At 46.3% G+C, this 14,540-nt stretch overlaps 1 protein-coding gene across 2 annotated transcripts in view; it reads left to right on the plus strand.

Annotated features, from left to right (window-relative positions):
• The window catches only part of DNAJC3 (DnaJ heat shock protein family (Hsp40) member C3), a 49,226-nt gene that overhangs the window by 6,598 nt on the left and 28,088 nt on the right, over positions 1-14,540 (plus strand). The window contains exons 1-4 of one of the 2 annotated variants that reach the window (XM_079972820.1): positions 911-1,086; positions 5,653-5,763; positions 11,966-12,090; positions 13,704-13,778. In XM_079972820.1, the coding sequence (XP_079828946.1) occupies positions 1,005-1,086; positions 5,653-5,763; positions 11,966-12,090; positions 13,704-13,778 (393 nt within the window). In that variant the 5' untranslated portion in view covers positions 911-1,004. Of the gene's footprint in view, positions 1-910; positions 1,087-5,652; positions 5,764-11,965; positions 12,091-13,703; positions 13,779-14,540 lie in introns of those variants that run through there. The other variant, XM_079972821.1, reaches the window with a different exon arrangement.

Genomic DNA, 14,540 nt, shown 5'->3' on the forward strand with positions numbered 1-14,540 from the left:
TTGGGCTCCATGATCACTGCAGATGGCGACAGCAGTCACGAAATTAAAAGACGCCTGCTTCTTGGGAGAAGGGCAATGACAGGCCTAGACAGCATCTTGAGAAGTAGAGACATCACCTTGCCAACAAAGGTCCGTATAGTTAAAGCTATGGTTTTCCCAGTAGTGATGAATGGAAGTGAGAGCTGGACCATAAAGAAGGCTGATCGCCGAAGAATTGATGCTTTTGAATTATGGTGCTGGAGGAGACTCTTGAGAGTCCCATGGACTGCAAGAAGATCAAACCTCTCCATTCTGAAGGAAATCAGCCCTGAGTGCTCACTGGAAGGACAGATCGTGAAGCTGAGGCTCCAATACTTTGGCCACCTCATGAGAAGAGAAGACTCCCTGGAAAAGACCCTGATGTTGGGAAAGATGGAGGGCACAAGGAGAAGGGGGCGACAGAGGACGAGATGGTTGGATAGTGTTTTCGAGGTTACCAGCATGAGTCTGACCAAGCTGCGGGGGGCAGTGGAGGACAGGAGTGCCTAGCGTTCTCTGGTCCAGGGGGTCACGAAGAGTCGGACACGACTAAACGACTAAACAACAACAACAAACTAGATGACCCTTGCGGTACCTAGCTCACATTTGCCTCTTCAGCAGAACTTCGGAAACCAATTCTGTCTTTTAAAAAAAAAAAGTCATCCGAAACGAGACCAATCGCGAAGTTGGCAACAGGTAAACTCGGCGCAGAAAGTGAGGGCGCGAAGTGAGGGCGGCAGCGGGCTTCGGTTCCCCTTAACGCGCATGCTCAAGCCAGCCGGGGGCGGGGACTTTTGACAGTTCGCCTCTCCTGCCCTCCACGTTCCCCTTTGCGAGGGGGCGGGGCAGGCGCCAGCGCGGCCAATCGGCGGCTCCCACGACCCACCCCGTGGAACCTGGCTCGGAATGTTGAGAGTTCCCGAGTTCCGAAGTGAACTTCTCGGCGGGTCGGGCGGCGCACGTGGGGACGGAGCGGCTCCGCAGGCATGGTGTCTCCCCGGGCTTACTCGAGCAGGCTGGGCACGGCGCTGCCCTTGCTTCTGGTCCTGTGGGACCTGCACTACCAGGGTGAGGAGGAAGCGCTCGCTGCTGCGGGACTGGGGTGGGCAAGCCCGGGCGTTTGCTTAACCGGGAAGTAGGGCGGTTAATTACCAGGAGGAAAGTTAAGCGAGTTGTTTTATTTTTCAGAGGTGGGGAAACAGTGGCAATATATGAGGTGCAGCAGTTTAGGGCGTTTCGACTTTCCCCACTTCCAAATCGGGTGCTAAAAAGGTGGTCACAGCGCTTGCGAATCCGAAAGGTGTTTTGGCTAAATTAGTATGATTCAGTTGTGCTTGGTAAGTAGAAAGTGTGTAAAATAGCACTGAAACCATAGAATTGTACAGCTGAAAGGTAGCCTAAGGATCATCTAGTCCAACTTATTGCAAAATGCAGCTGTCCCATATCAAGATCGAACTCGCAAACTTGGGGTTATCAGCACATTCTCAACTAGTCGAGCTATCCAGGTATGCTCAGAAATGACTGCCAAGTACTTGCAGTTGTATTGTATGTTGTTGTTATTATTATTATTAAGGTAAAATTAAAACTACTTGGTTTTCTGAAAGCAGTTTATGTGCTTTAACCTAGACTTACCAAGCTAAATATTGCCCAGCCACAAAAATAATAGCAGATTTGAAGTCCTCACACCCAAAAATGTGTTTTGAAGACCTCTCACTGAAGAAATTGGCAAAAATTAAGTTTCACCCCCTAAAATGACAGCAAAGCTGTCCTCCTTGGGGTGAGAGGGCGTGGGTGGGTGGGTGCGATTCCACTTAATAGTGAATGGCAAAATGTGAGCTGGCTTTTTGGGCCACTGCAGAGTCTAGCGTGGGTTAACGTGTGGAATATGGACCTGCTCTTCTGTTGGCTGGTGCCCAGTGGTGGCCCTAGTAGGGCTCAGGAAGGGGCTTGGGTGGTGTAGCATAGCAAATATGTGTGGGGGATCCTATTGTGTGTTGTCCGTAAGGGGAGGGAGTCAAGTTTTGCCATTAGTACTCATGTCTCTTTGCCAGTTGTTGGAGAGAAGAGAGATGCAATGGGAGTCCTGTCTGTGTCTGTTCAAAGATGATAAAAGTATCCTCTAGCATTTTTCAGACCACCACTATACATATCTTATTTCAGTTATATTCGGTGAGCCTTGTTCCCTAGCAACTGTTTAGGATTTCAGTTTAAGAATATGGTTTGGGAAGTGTCCAGCTAAAATCTTGCTTATTTTCCGGCATTGCTCAACTCTCACTGTGAGTGACATTGGGCAAGCTACGCCTCCTCCAGGCTCAGCTGTTCCAACTGTAAAGGGGAGAGGACATTGTCATCCTGCCTTAGGTTATAGAACTGTTCTAATGATGTAATAATGTGTGTGAGGCACTTTGAGCATGTAAAAGGTAAAGGTAAAGGTACCCCTGCCCGTACGGCCCAGTCTTGCCAGACTCTAGGGTTGTGCGCTCATCTCACTCTAGAGGCTGGGAGCCAGCGCTGTCCGCAGACACTTCCGGGTCACGTGGCCAGCGTGACAAGCTGCATCTGGTGAGCCAGCGCAGCACACGGAACGCCGTTTACCTTCCCACTGGTAAGCGGTCCTTATTTATCTACTTGCACCCGGGGGTGCTTTCGAACTGCTAGGTTGGCAGGCGCTGGGACCGAACGACGGAAGTGCACCCCGCCGCGGGGATACGAACTGCCGACCATGCGATCGGCAAGTCCTAGGTGCTGAGGTTTTACCCACAGCGCCACCCGCGTAGGAAGATATAAATATTTATATAAATTCTGATGATGATATTATAGTAACACAGCATTTCCTGTTAGTAAGAAGCTGTTGTTGGTGTGTTGTCCTGAGCGCCTTGGATATTATTATTATTAATTAAATCTGTATACTGCCCTTCATCCAAGGTCACAGGGCGATTCACAACATAAAAATACAAAATGAGAGCAGGAAATATATAATGAAACAAAAGCACAGCAAAACCAATAACCCTCTTCCCACAAACACATGTACAAGGTCATAGAATGTTATTCATCCAGAGATGGTTGAAGAGGAATGTATTTGCCTGGTGCCTAAAGGTGTATAATGAAGGCACCAGGCAAGTCTCCCTGCAGAGAGCATTCCACAAACGGGGAGCCACCACAGAAAAGGCCCGTTCTCATCTTACCACCCTCCGGACCACTCATGGAGGAGGCACACAAAGAAGGGCCTCAGAAGTTGATCTCAGGCTCAGGGTAGGTTCATATGCATTTAATTTGTGAACCGAGCAATTGCAAATACTGTGTAAACAAAAATGTCCACAATCACAACGACCACAATAGTGTTTCGAAGTCCATCCTTTCTGTGCTTCCTTTATCCTCACATGGGTGGCTGTGACTGGGGGTCTATGGCTATCAAGGCAGTACGCATTATAGATCTGTGTACTTGGTGGTCAGCATACATATGGGTCAACATAGTTTCATACATATGTATGATACTATTATAATGCAATCTGTTAATTGGCTGTGGGGCATAGCCTGAAGACACATGAGGTCACCAACTTGCTGAAGCTAAGCAGGTCTTGTCCATGCCACCTGAGAACCAGTTCTGGTCAGTGCCTAGACCACCTGAGATCAACATACATGCCATCTTGGGTTCCATGTCAGAAGAAAGGTTCCATGACAGGAAATAAATAATCCTAATATTCTGAGCTTGCAGGGGCACATATGAAGATCACGTGTCTTGTGATAGGAATAGAATTGTGTCTAGTGCTATTGCTGTGCTTTTCGGCAACCATAAGCACATTTAACTGTAAATAAGCTCTGATGACGCAGGTGGCGCTGTGGGTTAAAGCCTCAGCGCCTAGGACTTGCCGATCGAAAGGTCGGCGGTTCGAATCCCTTCGGCGGGGTGCGCTCCCGCTGCTCGGTCCCAGCGCCTGCCAACCTAGCAGTTCGAAAGCACCTCCGGGTGCAAGTAGATAAATAGGGACCGCTTACCAGCGGGAAGGTAAACGGCGTTTCCGTGTGCGGCTCTGGCTCGCCAGAGCAGCGATGTCACGCTGGCCACGTGACCCGGAAGTGTCTCCGGACAGCGCTGGCCCCTGGCCTCTTAAGTGAGATGGGCGCACAACCCCAGAGTCTGTCAAGACTGGCCCGTACGGGCAGGGGTACCTTTACCTTTACCTTTAAGCTCTGATGAACCCCATGTGACACTTCCATGTTGAGGAGAAAAGGTAGATCAACACTATATATTTTTTAAAATTAAGTTTAAAACACACTCGGCACATATTTAAAGCCACACGGCTTCCCTCAGAGACTCCTGGGAAAGTTTGTTAAGGGTGGTGGAAATTGTGTGTCTCTGTCTGTGGGAAACTACAGTTCCCAGATTTCTTTGAAGGAAGCCCTGCGCTTTGAATGTGCTTTAAAAGTATTGTGTGCATCTGCTTCAAGGTATAATGCCCCATCCCTATGCATTTAGAATAAACACATGGCACAGCCCTGATGGAGTGTACCACTTCAGACTGTAGGTGGGAGGAGTTTCCTGCTGTAATGTTTTTTGGCGTAGAAAACTCCTTGCGTTGGAGAACTTGCACATCGAGGAGAGAATTGTGTTACGACTCTCTCCCCCTGCTCACTGTCTTAGCTTTGTAATTACAGGGAGCTTCTCTGAGACCCATAGGCTAGGTAGCAGGTAAGCCAGTAGTGCCCTTAGCATCTAAAGTGGGACAGTCTCAGCAGTACATGGTTATTCTGAATGAATAAATTGACTTTACATTGAGTGGTTGTATGTGGAAAACTGCAATCTTGGAGTTTTGTACTTTGTCTTTGAGGGACACACTTGCATGCATTTATATATGATTTCTAGCTATATAAATACTGGCTCTGGTTTCGTAAGATAAAGTTGAACTCTTTATAGCTCACTCATCGCAAGTAATAAGAGTCTTGTACAGCCTCCATAGACACTCGCGTAACTTTGCTTTCAGTTTTTCTCTTAATAACACCCAGATAACCGCGCTTCATATTTTTTGAGGGCATGCATGAGGTAAGAAGAGATTGCGCAGATATAATGTAATTTGGCCTCCAGAGTTTTTATTGTCCGTGATGATGCGTGAAATGGGGAAGGAAATCATCATATTGGCTGTCAGAGCTCAGTGAGTCTGTTGAACATTTAGAGGGGAAAGTTATTTGTACTTGAAAATGGCAACTTTGATTTGGAAATCGGTGTAAGACCAAAAAAGGAAGGGGAATTAAAAAAAACACCCATATTCCTTAGTTCCTTCCTTTTCTTTCTAAATGCAACTAGCTAGAAAGTACACAGAAGTATATTTGTTTGCGTTGGTGACCCCATTGAAAGCACAAAATGCGCTTGAGGGCAGCAAACTGAATTAACTTTATAAATCTTGTGACTATTCCGTATTTAATGATCTGAGGGAATGAACTCGTTTTAACTTTGAGAAAAGGAAACAGAAATTTCATCATGGCTGGATAGTGTATGCAGATTTTTATTCTGCTTTATTCATATTCACGTATGATAACGTTGTGGCGTCAGCTTGGAGGGAGGAGGGAAGCAAATAAAAGAGTAAAACAATTCAATTTCTTTTTTAACGATATTAAATATTTTTTTTCTTCATTCAGGTGCGGAATGTGGGATAAACGCAGAAGTCGAAAAACAACTTGAAATGGGAAAGAAGCTGTTGGCAGCTGGGCAGCTGGCAGATGCTTTGTCTCACTTCCACGCTGCCATAGGTGTGTGTCGAAAAGCAGTTGCATTTCATTTGATAGCGTTTGACTTTTGCCAAATTTTTGTTCTCCTCTCTTTTACCCACAAGTTCACTGTTCATCTACAAAAACCTTTTCCTCGGTGTACCATCCCTCTTGCTGATACCTAGTGTTTTGAAAAGTAAGCAACACACTGCCTCCTGTCTTGTTCCTTTTGTTCAGGATCACTGGTCGATGTTCTCTAGTATGTTATGCCTGCTCTTCTTTTAATTCCTGGTGAGCTGCGTATTCAACTGAGTCTGCAGTAAGGAGTCTCCCCCCCCCCCCATCCACAGCTGAAACAAAGACTGTATACCAGGCATGTCCAAAGTCTATTTCAGGGGCCTAATCCAGCCTGCTGTTTGGTTAAATCCAGCCCCTGTGGCAGTATATCTCCTGGGGCAAAATCCTGAAAAAAGCTCAACAACTTCAATCCTAAAAAAAGTCAACGACTTTGGTTGGCCCTCACACATGTTCACTTCTTCAAATCTGGCCCTCTTTGAAAAAAAGAGTTTCAAGTAACAATAAGCCCCGCTGAAATCAACAGGACTTGCTCGCAACATGTGATTGTAGTTGGGATCAGGCTACACATGTCATAATTTGCAAATGCAGTTCCAATTTGATGTAACAATGCCAGTTTGACCTACCGTGGTTTATCAGTCCATAAATGAGCCATGTACCTCCTGCATCAAGGTCCGTATAGTTAAAGCTATGGTTTTCCCAGTAGTGATGTATGGAAGTGAGAGCTGGACCATAAAGAAGGCTGATCGCCGAAGAATGGATGCTTTTGAATTATGGTGCTGGAGGAGACTCTTGAGAGTCCCATGGACTGCAAGAAGATCAAACCTCTCCATTCTGAAGGAAATCAGCCCTGGAAGGGCAGATTGTGAAGCTGAGGCTCCAGTACTTTGGCCACCTCATGAGAAGAGAAGACTCCCTGGAGAAGACCCTGATGTTGGGAAAGATGGAGGGCACAAGGAGAAGGGGCGACAGAGGACGAGATGGTTGGATAGTGTTTTCGAGGTTACCAGCATGAGTCTGACCAAGCTGCGGGGGGCAGTGGAGGACAGGAGTGCCTGGCGCTCTCTGGTCCATGGGGTCACGAAGAGTCGGACACGACTAAACGACTAAACAACAACAACCTCCTGCATCATTCCTCCTTAATTCAAGGACCTACAAAGTTAGATCTGACCCTAATTTTGTATCCTGGTTTGAGGGAGCCCTTAAGCTTACCGGTTCAGAAATCAGGGAAACCATGGTTAAGCTAGGCATGTGAGGGGAGGAAGGTGCATGTCGGCACATGGCTTGTTTCTAGGCTGCTAAACAATGGTTCATTGGACTGCAGCGTGCAATGACAGTCTATACTGTGAATTGTACAGGACTTATCTGTTACGGAAATTACGGCGGGGGGGGGGGGCACATCTTTAAAGTTGTTAAATCTTACAAATATTATTCCTGAATGTATCCTTTCAACTTGACAGCTCAGGGAAGTTACCTAGCTTTAAAAATAATATAAAATCAACTCCTTTGCCAGTTTCCTCCATTCCAAAGCTATTTTCCGCTGGAAAGGGGACTCCAGGAAGTGCCCAGAGGTGACAATTGCTGAGCTGATTGTTGGCCAAGGAAAGCCTATTCCTATCACCAGACTTGCCAAGGGGTCCAGACATGCAAAGGAAGTTCTATTGTGCTTTGGGTGGTGGGACTTCAGAGGTGTTTGCCTATGCTAATCTTATACCTGTGTCTTGCCCTGCCGTGTCTGCTTATCCTAATCTTGTACCAAGGACTTGTCTGGACAAGTTTGCCAAGGTTAAACTAGTGTAACCCCTGTCTACCCCTCCCCTTTTGTGACATGTCAGTGATGTAGCAATGTTGCTGTACGAACTGTATTCTGGGATATGGTGGGAAAGTTTTAAAAGTCTTTGTCACCCCATCCTCAGGGTTCAAATTTGCTCTTTGAACCTATTGCGCAATAAACTTTGGTCTACATCTATTTGTCCCGGTTGGCTGGAATCCTTCCTTTATTCCGCAGGGACCCGCGGGCTCTACCCGACGAGCTGGGTGACTGAGCAGCCTCACACCTAGATTTTTCCGTAACGTATCCAAATCTCCCGGATGTCTGTGGGCTCTGGGTGTTCAGAGTGCGATTCAGGCCTGCTTAGGGAAATCCAGGGGGTTAACACACTGACCCACAGGCTGGCATGGGCCCAAACCCGATACGGGACTTTCATCCACATGTAAAGCAGGAGGAGTGAGTATGAGGTGTAAGTGGGAGAGGAATGCTGAACTGTCCCCCATGTTTTCTCCCTGCCTTTGGTTGCTCCAGCACTTGGTCTCCATTCAGGACTCTGGTCCTATGACTTTTAATAATAATAATAATAAAATTTAATATATATATATATTTATACCCCACCCTCCCCAGCCAAGACCGGGCTCAGGGCGGCTAACAACCAATAATAAAAACAAGCTGATTAAAATACAATTTAAAAGATTAAGATACAACATTAAAACATTAGGATGCAGCCTCTTCACAAGAAGAGAAAGGAAAAAGAAAGAGGGGGAGGGAATCAAATTGGCTCCAAGCCAAAGGCCAGGTGGAACAACTCTGTCTTACAGGCCCTGTGGAAAGAAATCAGATCCTGCAGAGCCCTGGTCTCATGAGACAGAGTGTTCCACCAGGCCGGGGCCAGTGTTGAAAAGGCCCTGGCTCTGGTTGAGGCTAATCTAACTTCCTTAGGGCCCGGGACCTCTAGGGTGTTGCTATTTATGGACCTTAAGGTCCTCCATGGGGCATACCAGGAGAGGCAATCCTGAAGGTACGAGGGTCCTAGGCCATGAAGGGTTTTAAAGGTCAAAACCAGCACCTTAAATCTGACCCTGTACTCCACCGGGAGCCAGTGCAGCTGGAAAAGCACTGGGTGAATATGCTTCCATGGCAGAGACCCCGTGAGGAGCCTCACTGCAGCATTCTGCACCCGCTGGAGTTTCTGGGACAGCTTCAAGGGCAGCCCCACGTAGAGCGAATTACAGTAGTCAAGCCTGGAGGTGACCATCACATGGATCACTGTGGCCAGGTCTGTATTTAATTGTATTTGTATGTGAACGAGACTGATGCAAGGAAAGAGAAACTTTGCCTGTCTGTCCCTGAGGCACTAGATTTGGTTCACAGCAAGGGGCTTGCCCGTTTCAGCAGAATAGAATCCTTATAAATGGAGACCTGCTTTACATGTGAAATTTGTGCTACACAAATGTAATCTACCATGTATGGGAGAGATCAGGAAAGACTCAATCCTGTGTGAATAATTGCAGAAAAACCCTCCACCACTTGGGTTGTGTTTCAACTTCCCTGCCTTTCTTGGGAGAAAAATTGTGTAGGTTTGGGCCTGATAGATTTTCTCTGCGGCAGGTCAGCTAGCAAACATCATTGTGGTCAGGAGTGTGACAAATGTTTTAGGCTCTTCTTGACTTTTTCTACTTTCAGGGCTCCTCTCTCCCTACTCTGCTTTGCCCCTTTGACAAGGTTGCTCCTGAAACTCTGCTGATAAGCATTTCCAACCCATGAAATTTGGGCTGCACTTTGCAGCGATTTTTTTCTGAATTGTTCTTAGTTACTAACATGATTAAACTTGAGCTCCCAATTTACCGAGTCGAGGCACCAACAACCATCCATTTCGTGCGCCGGGAGAAATCTTCTGGCACGGAACGCTGAGCTTGCTTTTATGCAAGCGATAAGATGTTCGGGTAAACAGATGCTGGGGCTGATGGATGGTCTGTGGTAGCTGTGATCCTGCACCCCTAATCGCAAAACCTGGATCTTTGGCAGAGAGTAACAGATGAGTCTTTGTAGATGTCTTCCATTCTAGGTGTTCTCAGCCAAGAAGTGACATTTTTTGTAGCGCGTTAAACCTTAATTTCTTTTCCTGCTACAAGGGAGGTGGCACTTAATGATTAATTTGGGGAACTGAGGAGGCAGCTGGGTTTTCCCCGATCTGTTACAAAAGCTGTCATGTGGCTGCATAACATGAGCTTTCCACATAATGTGGCCTCAGGACGTGTTCTTAGATTTTCTCCACCACCTGTTGATGACAGACATCTACCTTACAGCAGGTGTTGGATAGAAAGGTTATCAACCAAAGGAATGGAATTCAGCAAGACTGATTCCTGGCACCTCATATTGTTGCAAGTTTAGTATCGGGAGGACTGGGAGCATAGGATATGGAACAGCAGGAGCATTTCCCAGAAAATCCTGCCTGTTGCTGCCACTGCCTGTCACCAGTTTTCTGGCTTGGTTTGTTGTGCCAGGACAAAAGGGAGCTTCAAAGGGTGTTTAGCTATCTAGCTTTACCGGTAGTCAAAGCAAAATTAAATTGAATAAAATAAAAAAAATCCTTCCATTAGCACCTTAGAGACCAACTAAGTTAGTTATTGGTATGAGCTGTTGTGTGCATGCACACTTCTTCAGATACCTTTACCGGTATATACCCATGATTGCTTTTAAAATATATTTATGGTGGTTGTTTCATTTGTGTTTTGTGGTTTATGGTTTATCTTGTGACGGGAAAGTCTTAAAATCTTGTGTGTGTGTGTCCGTCCGTGTCCCCTACTCTGGCTATCGGCATCTCCATGCTGCTGAAATGTTGCATCCATTATCTGGGGTCATGGGCTTAAAAATGTTGCCAGAGGCACAAATTCAGAAAACACAAATTGTGATAGACGGGAGAAGTACTTCAGTAGCAGGCGTAGGGAACCCCTGGCCTTTGAATGTAACTAGAGAGGCTGGGTCCCCCCAGGCCATTTCTGCCAAGACACACCTACCTGCCCTCTGACCTTTGCAAGGCCTGGCAATCAGCTGATCATTGGTGCTTTGCAGGCTGTGCTTTTGATTTCAAACCACAGGGGCAAAAATGAGTCCTACCTAAATGAGCCTACCTATCAAACTTAGCCCGTAGGGGAAAGATAAGGATCCCTCCATCTACTGCATCCAGTTCTGTGGACAAAGGAAACAGTAGTTTAATTGCGGGGGGGGGGGCCTAGCTCTCTTTTTTGTCATGTTTTTGTCGTGACCCCATTTTTTTATTTTTATTTTGGAAAGTTTGTGCATAGCCATGATTTGGCTCAAGTTGGGCAGAGTGGGGACTTGTGGATTTCATGAAGCCTCCCCTTATCCCTCCTGCCCCCTCCCCACAATTCAAGCTCTGGGGAGAAGAAGTATCTGGTTTGAAGCATTGAGAAACTCCTCCTTAGCTAGGGGTAGGCAGCCTAAGGCCCGGGGGCCAGATCCGGCCCAATTGCCTTCTCAGTCCAGCCCACGGACGGTCTAGGAATCAGCGTGTTTTTACATGAGTAGAATGTGTCCTTTTATTTAAAATGCATCTCTGGGTTATTTGTGAGGCCTGCCTGGTGTTTTTACATGAGTAGAATGTCTCCTTTTATTTAAAATGCATCTCAGGGTTATTTGTGGGACATAGGAATTCGTTCATTTCCCCCTCCAAAAAATATAGTCTGCCCCCCCCCCCCCACATGGTCTGAGGGACGGTGGACCGGCCCACGGCTGAAAAAGGTTGCTGATCCCTGTCCTTAGCAAAACCTATACAGTGCAGCATTCTTGGTGCGGGATGAAAGTTTTGTACTTCCATTCAGTCCCATAGCATCCTCATTGTCTGGGCTGGGAATAAGAAGTTAGGGTTGGCATGTTTCTGTCCCTGCTGATTGCTGTATCAGCAGAATTAATGGAGATTCTTAGAAGAACATGCCACCTCTGATCTCCGGTGAGATGGTTATTTGGCCTTCCGCAAATGAGAGACGCGGGAGCCTGCACCAAAATGTAAAACGGCCTTCGAAAGGCAAGCCTGCAGTTTGAGATAAAAAGCTTTAGCATGTAGGGGGCTTGACTCCATTCCGCAGCTGGAATCCACTTGGATGCTCACCTCCTGAAGCCCTAAAAAATTACCAGGAAGCTGAATGCTCCTATGTGCGTGCGATTTTCATTTTTTCCCCCATTAGCGTTAATAGTGTAAATGTGTGCCGAACGGCTGTCCTATGGAAACGTTCCCTCCGCTAATTAAATGGTGGTATCAGGCTGTTTAAAAATTCTGGTAATGGCACTGTTATTTCTCCTTATTGCATGCTTAGTTGTATCCAAAGATTTGGCTGGCTTGAGGCTATGTTCTGATTGCTGCTTCTTCACTTGCAGAAGGGGACTCTGATAACTACCTTGCCTATTACAGAAGAGCCACAGTATTTTTAGCCATGGGCAAATCTAAAGCTGCCATTCGTGACTTAAGCAAGGTGGTTGAATTAAAGCAGGATTTCACATCGGTAAGCAATACTTTCCAGAGGCTCCTCCAGGGTGGATGAAAACGGCTTTTGTCTTTGTTTTTTATGTTGCCTTTTAAATGGGAATCTTTTTTCTCTCTCTAGTAAGTGGCATAATCCAACAGAAAACTTTTTATTATCCTATAACTTGGAGAGGTTAAATGTAGACTGAAATTCCAGCAACTGCAGGATACAAAACATGCTTTAGGAGAGAGGGCCACCTTTTCAAAGTGTTATTTCAGCTACTGATGGGATTGTAAGGTACCTAGTATTGTGCTGATGTTTTGATGCAAAGTAGGAGTGGCCACTGAAGGGACGTGGGTGGTGCTGTGGGTTAAACCACAGGGCCTAGGGCTTGCTGATCAGAAGGTCGGTGGTTCGAATCCCCACGATGGGGTGAGCTCCCGTCGCTTGTTCCCTGCTCCTGCCAACCCAGCAGTTCAAAAGCACCTCAAGGGAAGGTAAACGGCGTTTCCGTGCGCTGCTCTGGTTCGCCAGAAGCGGCTTAGTCATGCTGGCCACATGACCCGGAAGCTGTACGCCAGCTCCCTCGGCCAATAAAGCGAGATGAGCGCCCAACCCCAGAGTTGGCCACGACTGGACCTAATGGTCAGGGGTCCCTTTACCTTTACCTTTAGGAGTGACCACTGAGTATTGAAATCAAACCTACATAGATTCTTACATGCCCTCAGTTGGTTTTTTGAGACGGATTCTCCCGGCCCCCTTTTCTAAATCACTAGATCACAAACTCCTTGCGGGCAGGGATGTCTATAATTTTGCGTATGTTGCCCTGTAGTATGTAGTATGCAGCCCACGTACGTGCTGCAGTTCCCAAAGGTTTAACAAATCAACCATCTTCCCATGGAACCCTGGGACTTGTAGCTCTCTGAGAGGAACTGGCGTTTCCTAACGGCTCTCGGCATCCTTAAGAAACTACATTTCCCAGGATCCTTTGGGAGAAGCCATGACTGTTCAAAGTGGTACCATAGGGCTTGAAATGTGTAGTGCACATGCAGCCCACATCTCTTCAGAGGCAAATTCGGTTGAATTCAGTGGGGTTATTTAAAGTGGGAAAATTACTGAACGGGAGTGGTAATAGACAGCCTCCCCAAAGGCTTTGTAAGGCTGGGGGTTCTCAGTGGAAAATGCCCCCCCCCCCCCGGTAACTGACCTGTGCCTCATAATACAGATTCTCTCTTCCTTGGCGATCTGGACATTTAGCTTATGCCTTTTGACTCTTGGTTCTAGCTAGGCAGTTTCCCAAATAATTACCTGGGGTGGTGGGAGGGGCAAAGGTACTTCACGGGACAGCAACAAAATGCTCCATGCTTTGAAATAGAAAATAAATATGTGTTGAATGTATGTGTGCCTACACTTAAGAACCGCATTCATTCATTCATTCATTCATTTAATTTTTTTCCCACCTTTCCAAGGAACTGAAGGTGGCACAATTGGTTCCCTCTCCTCCTGCGTAGGGTAGCTTGGGATGAGAAATAGGGCCTACTCAGGGATTCCCAATGACTGAGTGGGGATTGGAACACGGACTTCCCTTAGTTTTGCACTAGGTATGTCACACGGTGTCTTCCTATGTTACGGAACTGTTTCCTTTATTTTAGGCGAGGCTGCAAAGAGGACACCTGCTACTGAAGCAGGGAAAGTTTGATGAGGCAGAAGAGGACTTTAAGAGAGTGGTAAGTAAGAAACCTTAATAAGGGGGTTATTGAAATATGGAACAGCGCCCCGTGCTGGAAAAGGGTGGTGCTTTGCACATATCCAGTGCATGTCACACAGGGTAGCTCCTTTGTCACAATGGCAGGATAAATATGTTTTAATTTGTGCAGTGCTAGGAACAAGGGGAAAGTGGGAGACTTCTCTGAGCATAAAACTGACTAGATAGGGTACTGATATTTCAATACATTTCCACAATAGAAGCAGGCTGGAAAGGAAACTGCTAAACTGAAGCAATAAACTAACAGCACAGTGCGCTTACTCTGATGTAAACCCCACTGTGTATGATATGATTTGTTCTCTACTCTATGCATAAATTTGCAGCTTAACTTTCCAAGCCCTTTGTGAATTTGTCCAATCTATTTTTTTAAAGTCATCTAAGCTAGTAGCGATCGTGACATCTTGTGGCTGTAAATTGTATGACTTAAATATTGTGTGAAGAAGTGCTAGTGCAAATGGTCTCTCCAGATCTAACACTAGGCAGTTTCAGTGGATGATCCTGAGTTCTATTCCCTCTCATAAATTCCTCTTTCTTCACAACGTACAATTTCCGTATGTTTGTTTGCTGCGTAGCCAAATGTATATGAAGGAGAAGCAGCTGGAATGATTCAAGTTGTTATAACATTTTTGGGATGCTTATGACTGTAAATCAAGGATATTAACAGAAAAAAAGGGATTTTGAAATCTAATAGGGTTTGGAGATTGAGAACTCTATCCAGAGATAG

Source organism: Podarcis cretensis, assembly GCF_951804945.1.
Source record: "Podarcis cretensis genome assembly, chromosome: 4".
NCBI classification, from domain to species: Eukaryota; Metazoa; Chordata; class Lepidosauria; order Squamata; family Lacertidae; genus Podarcis; species Podarcis cretensis.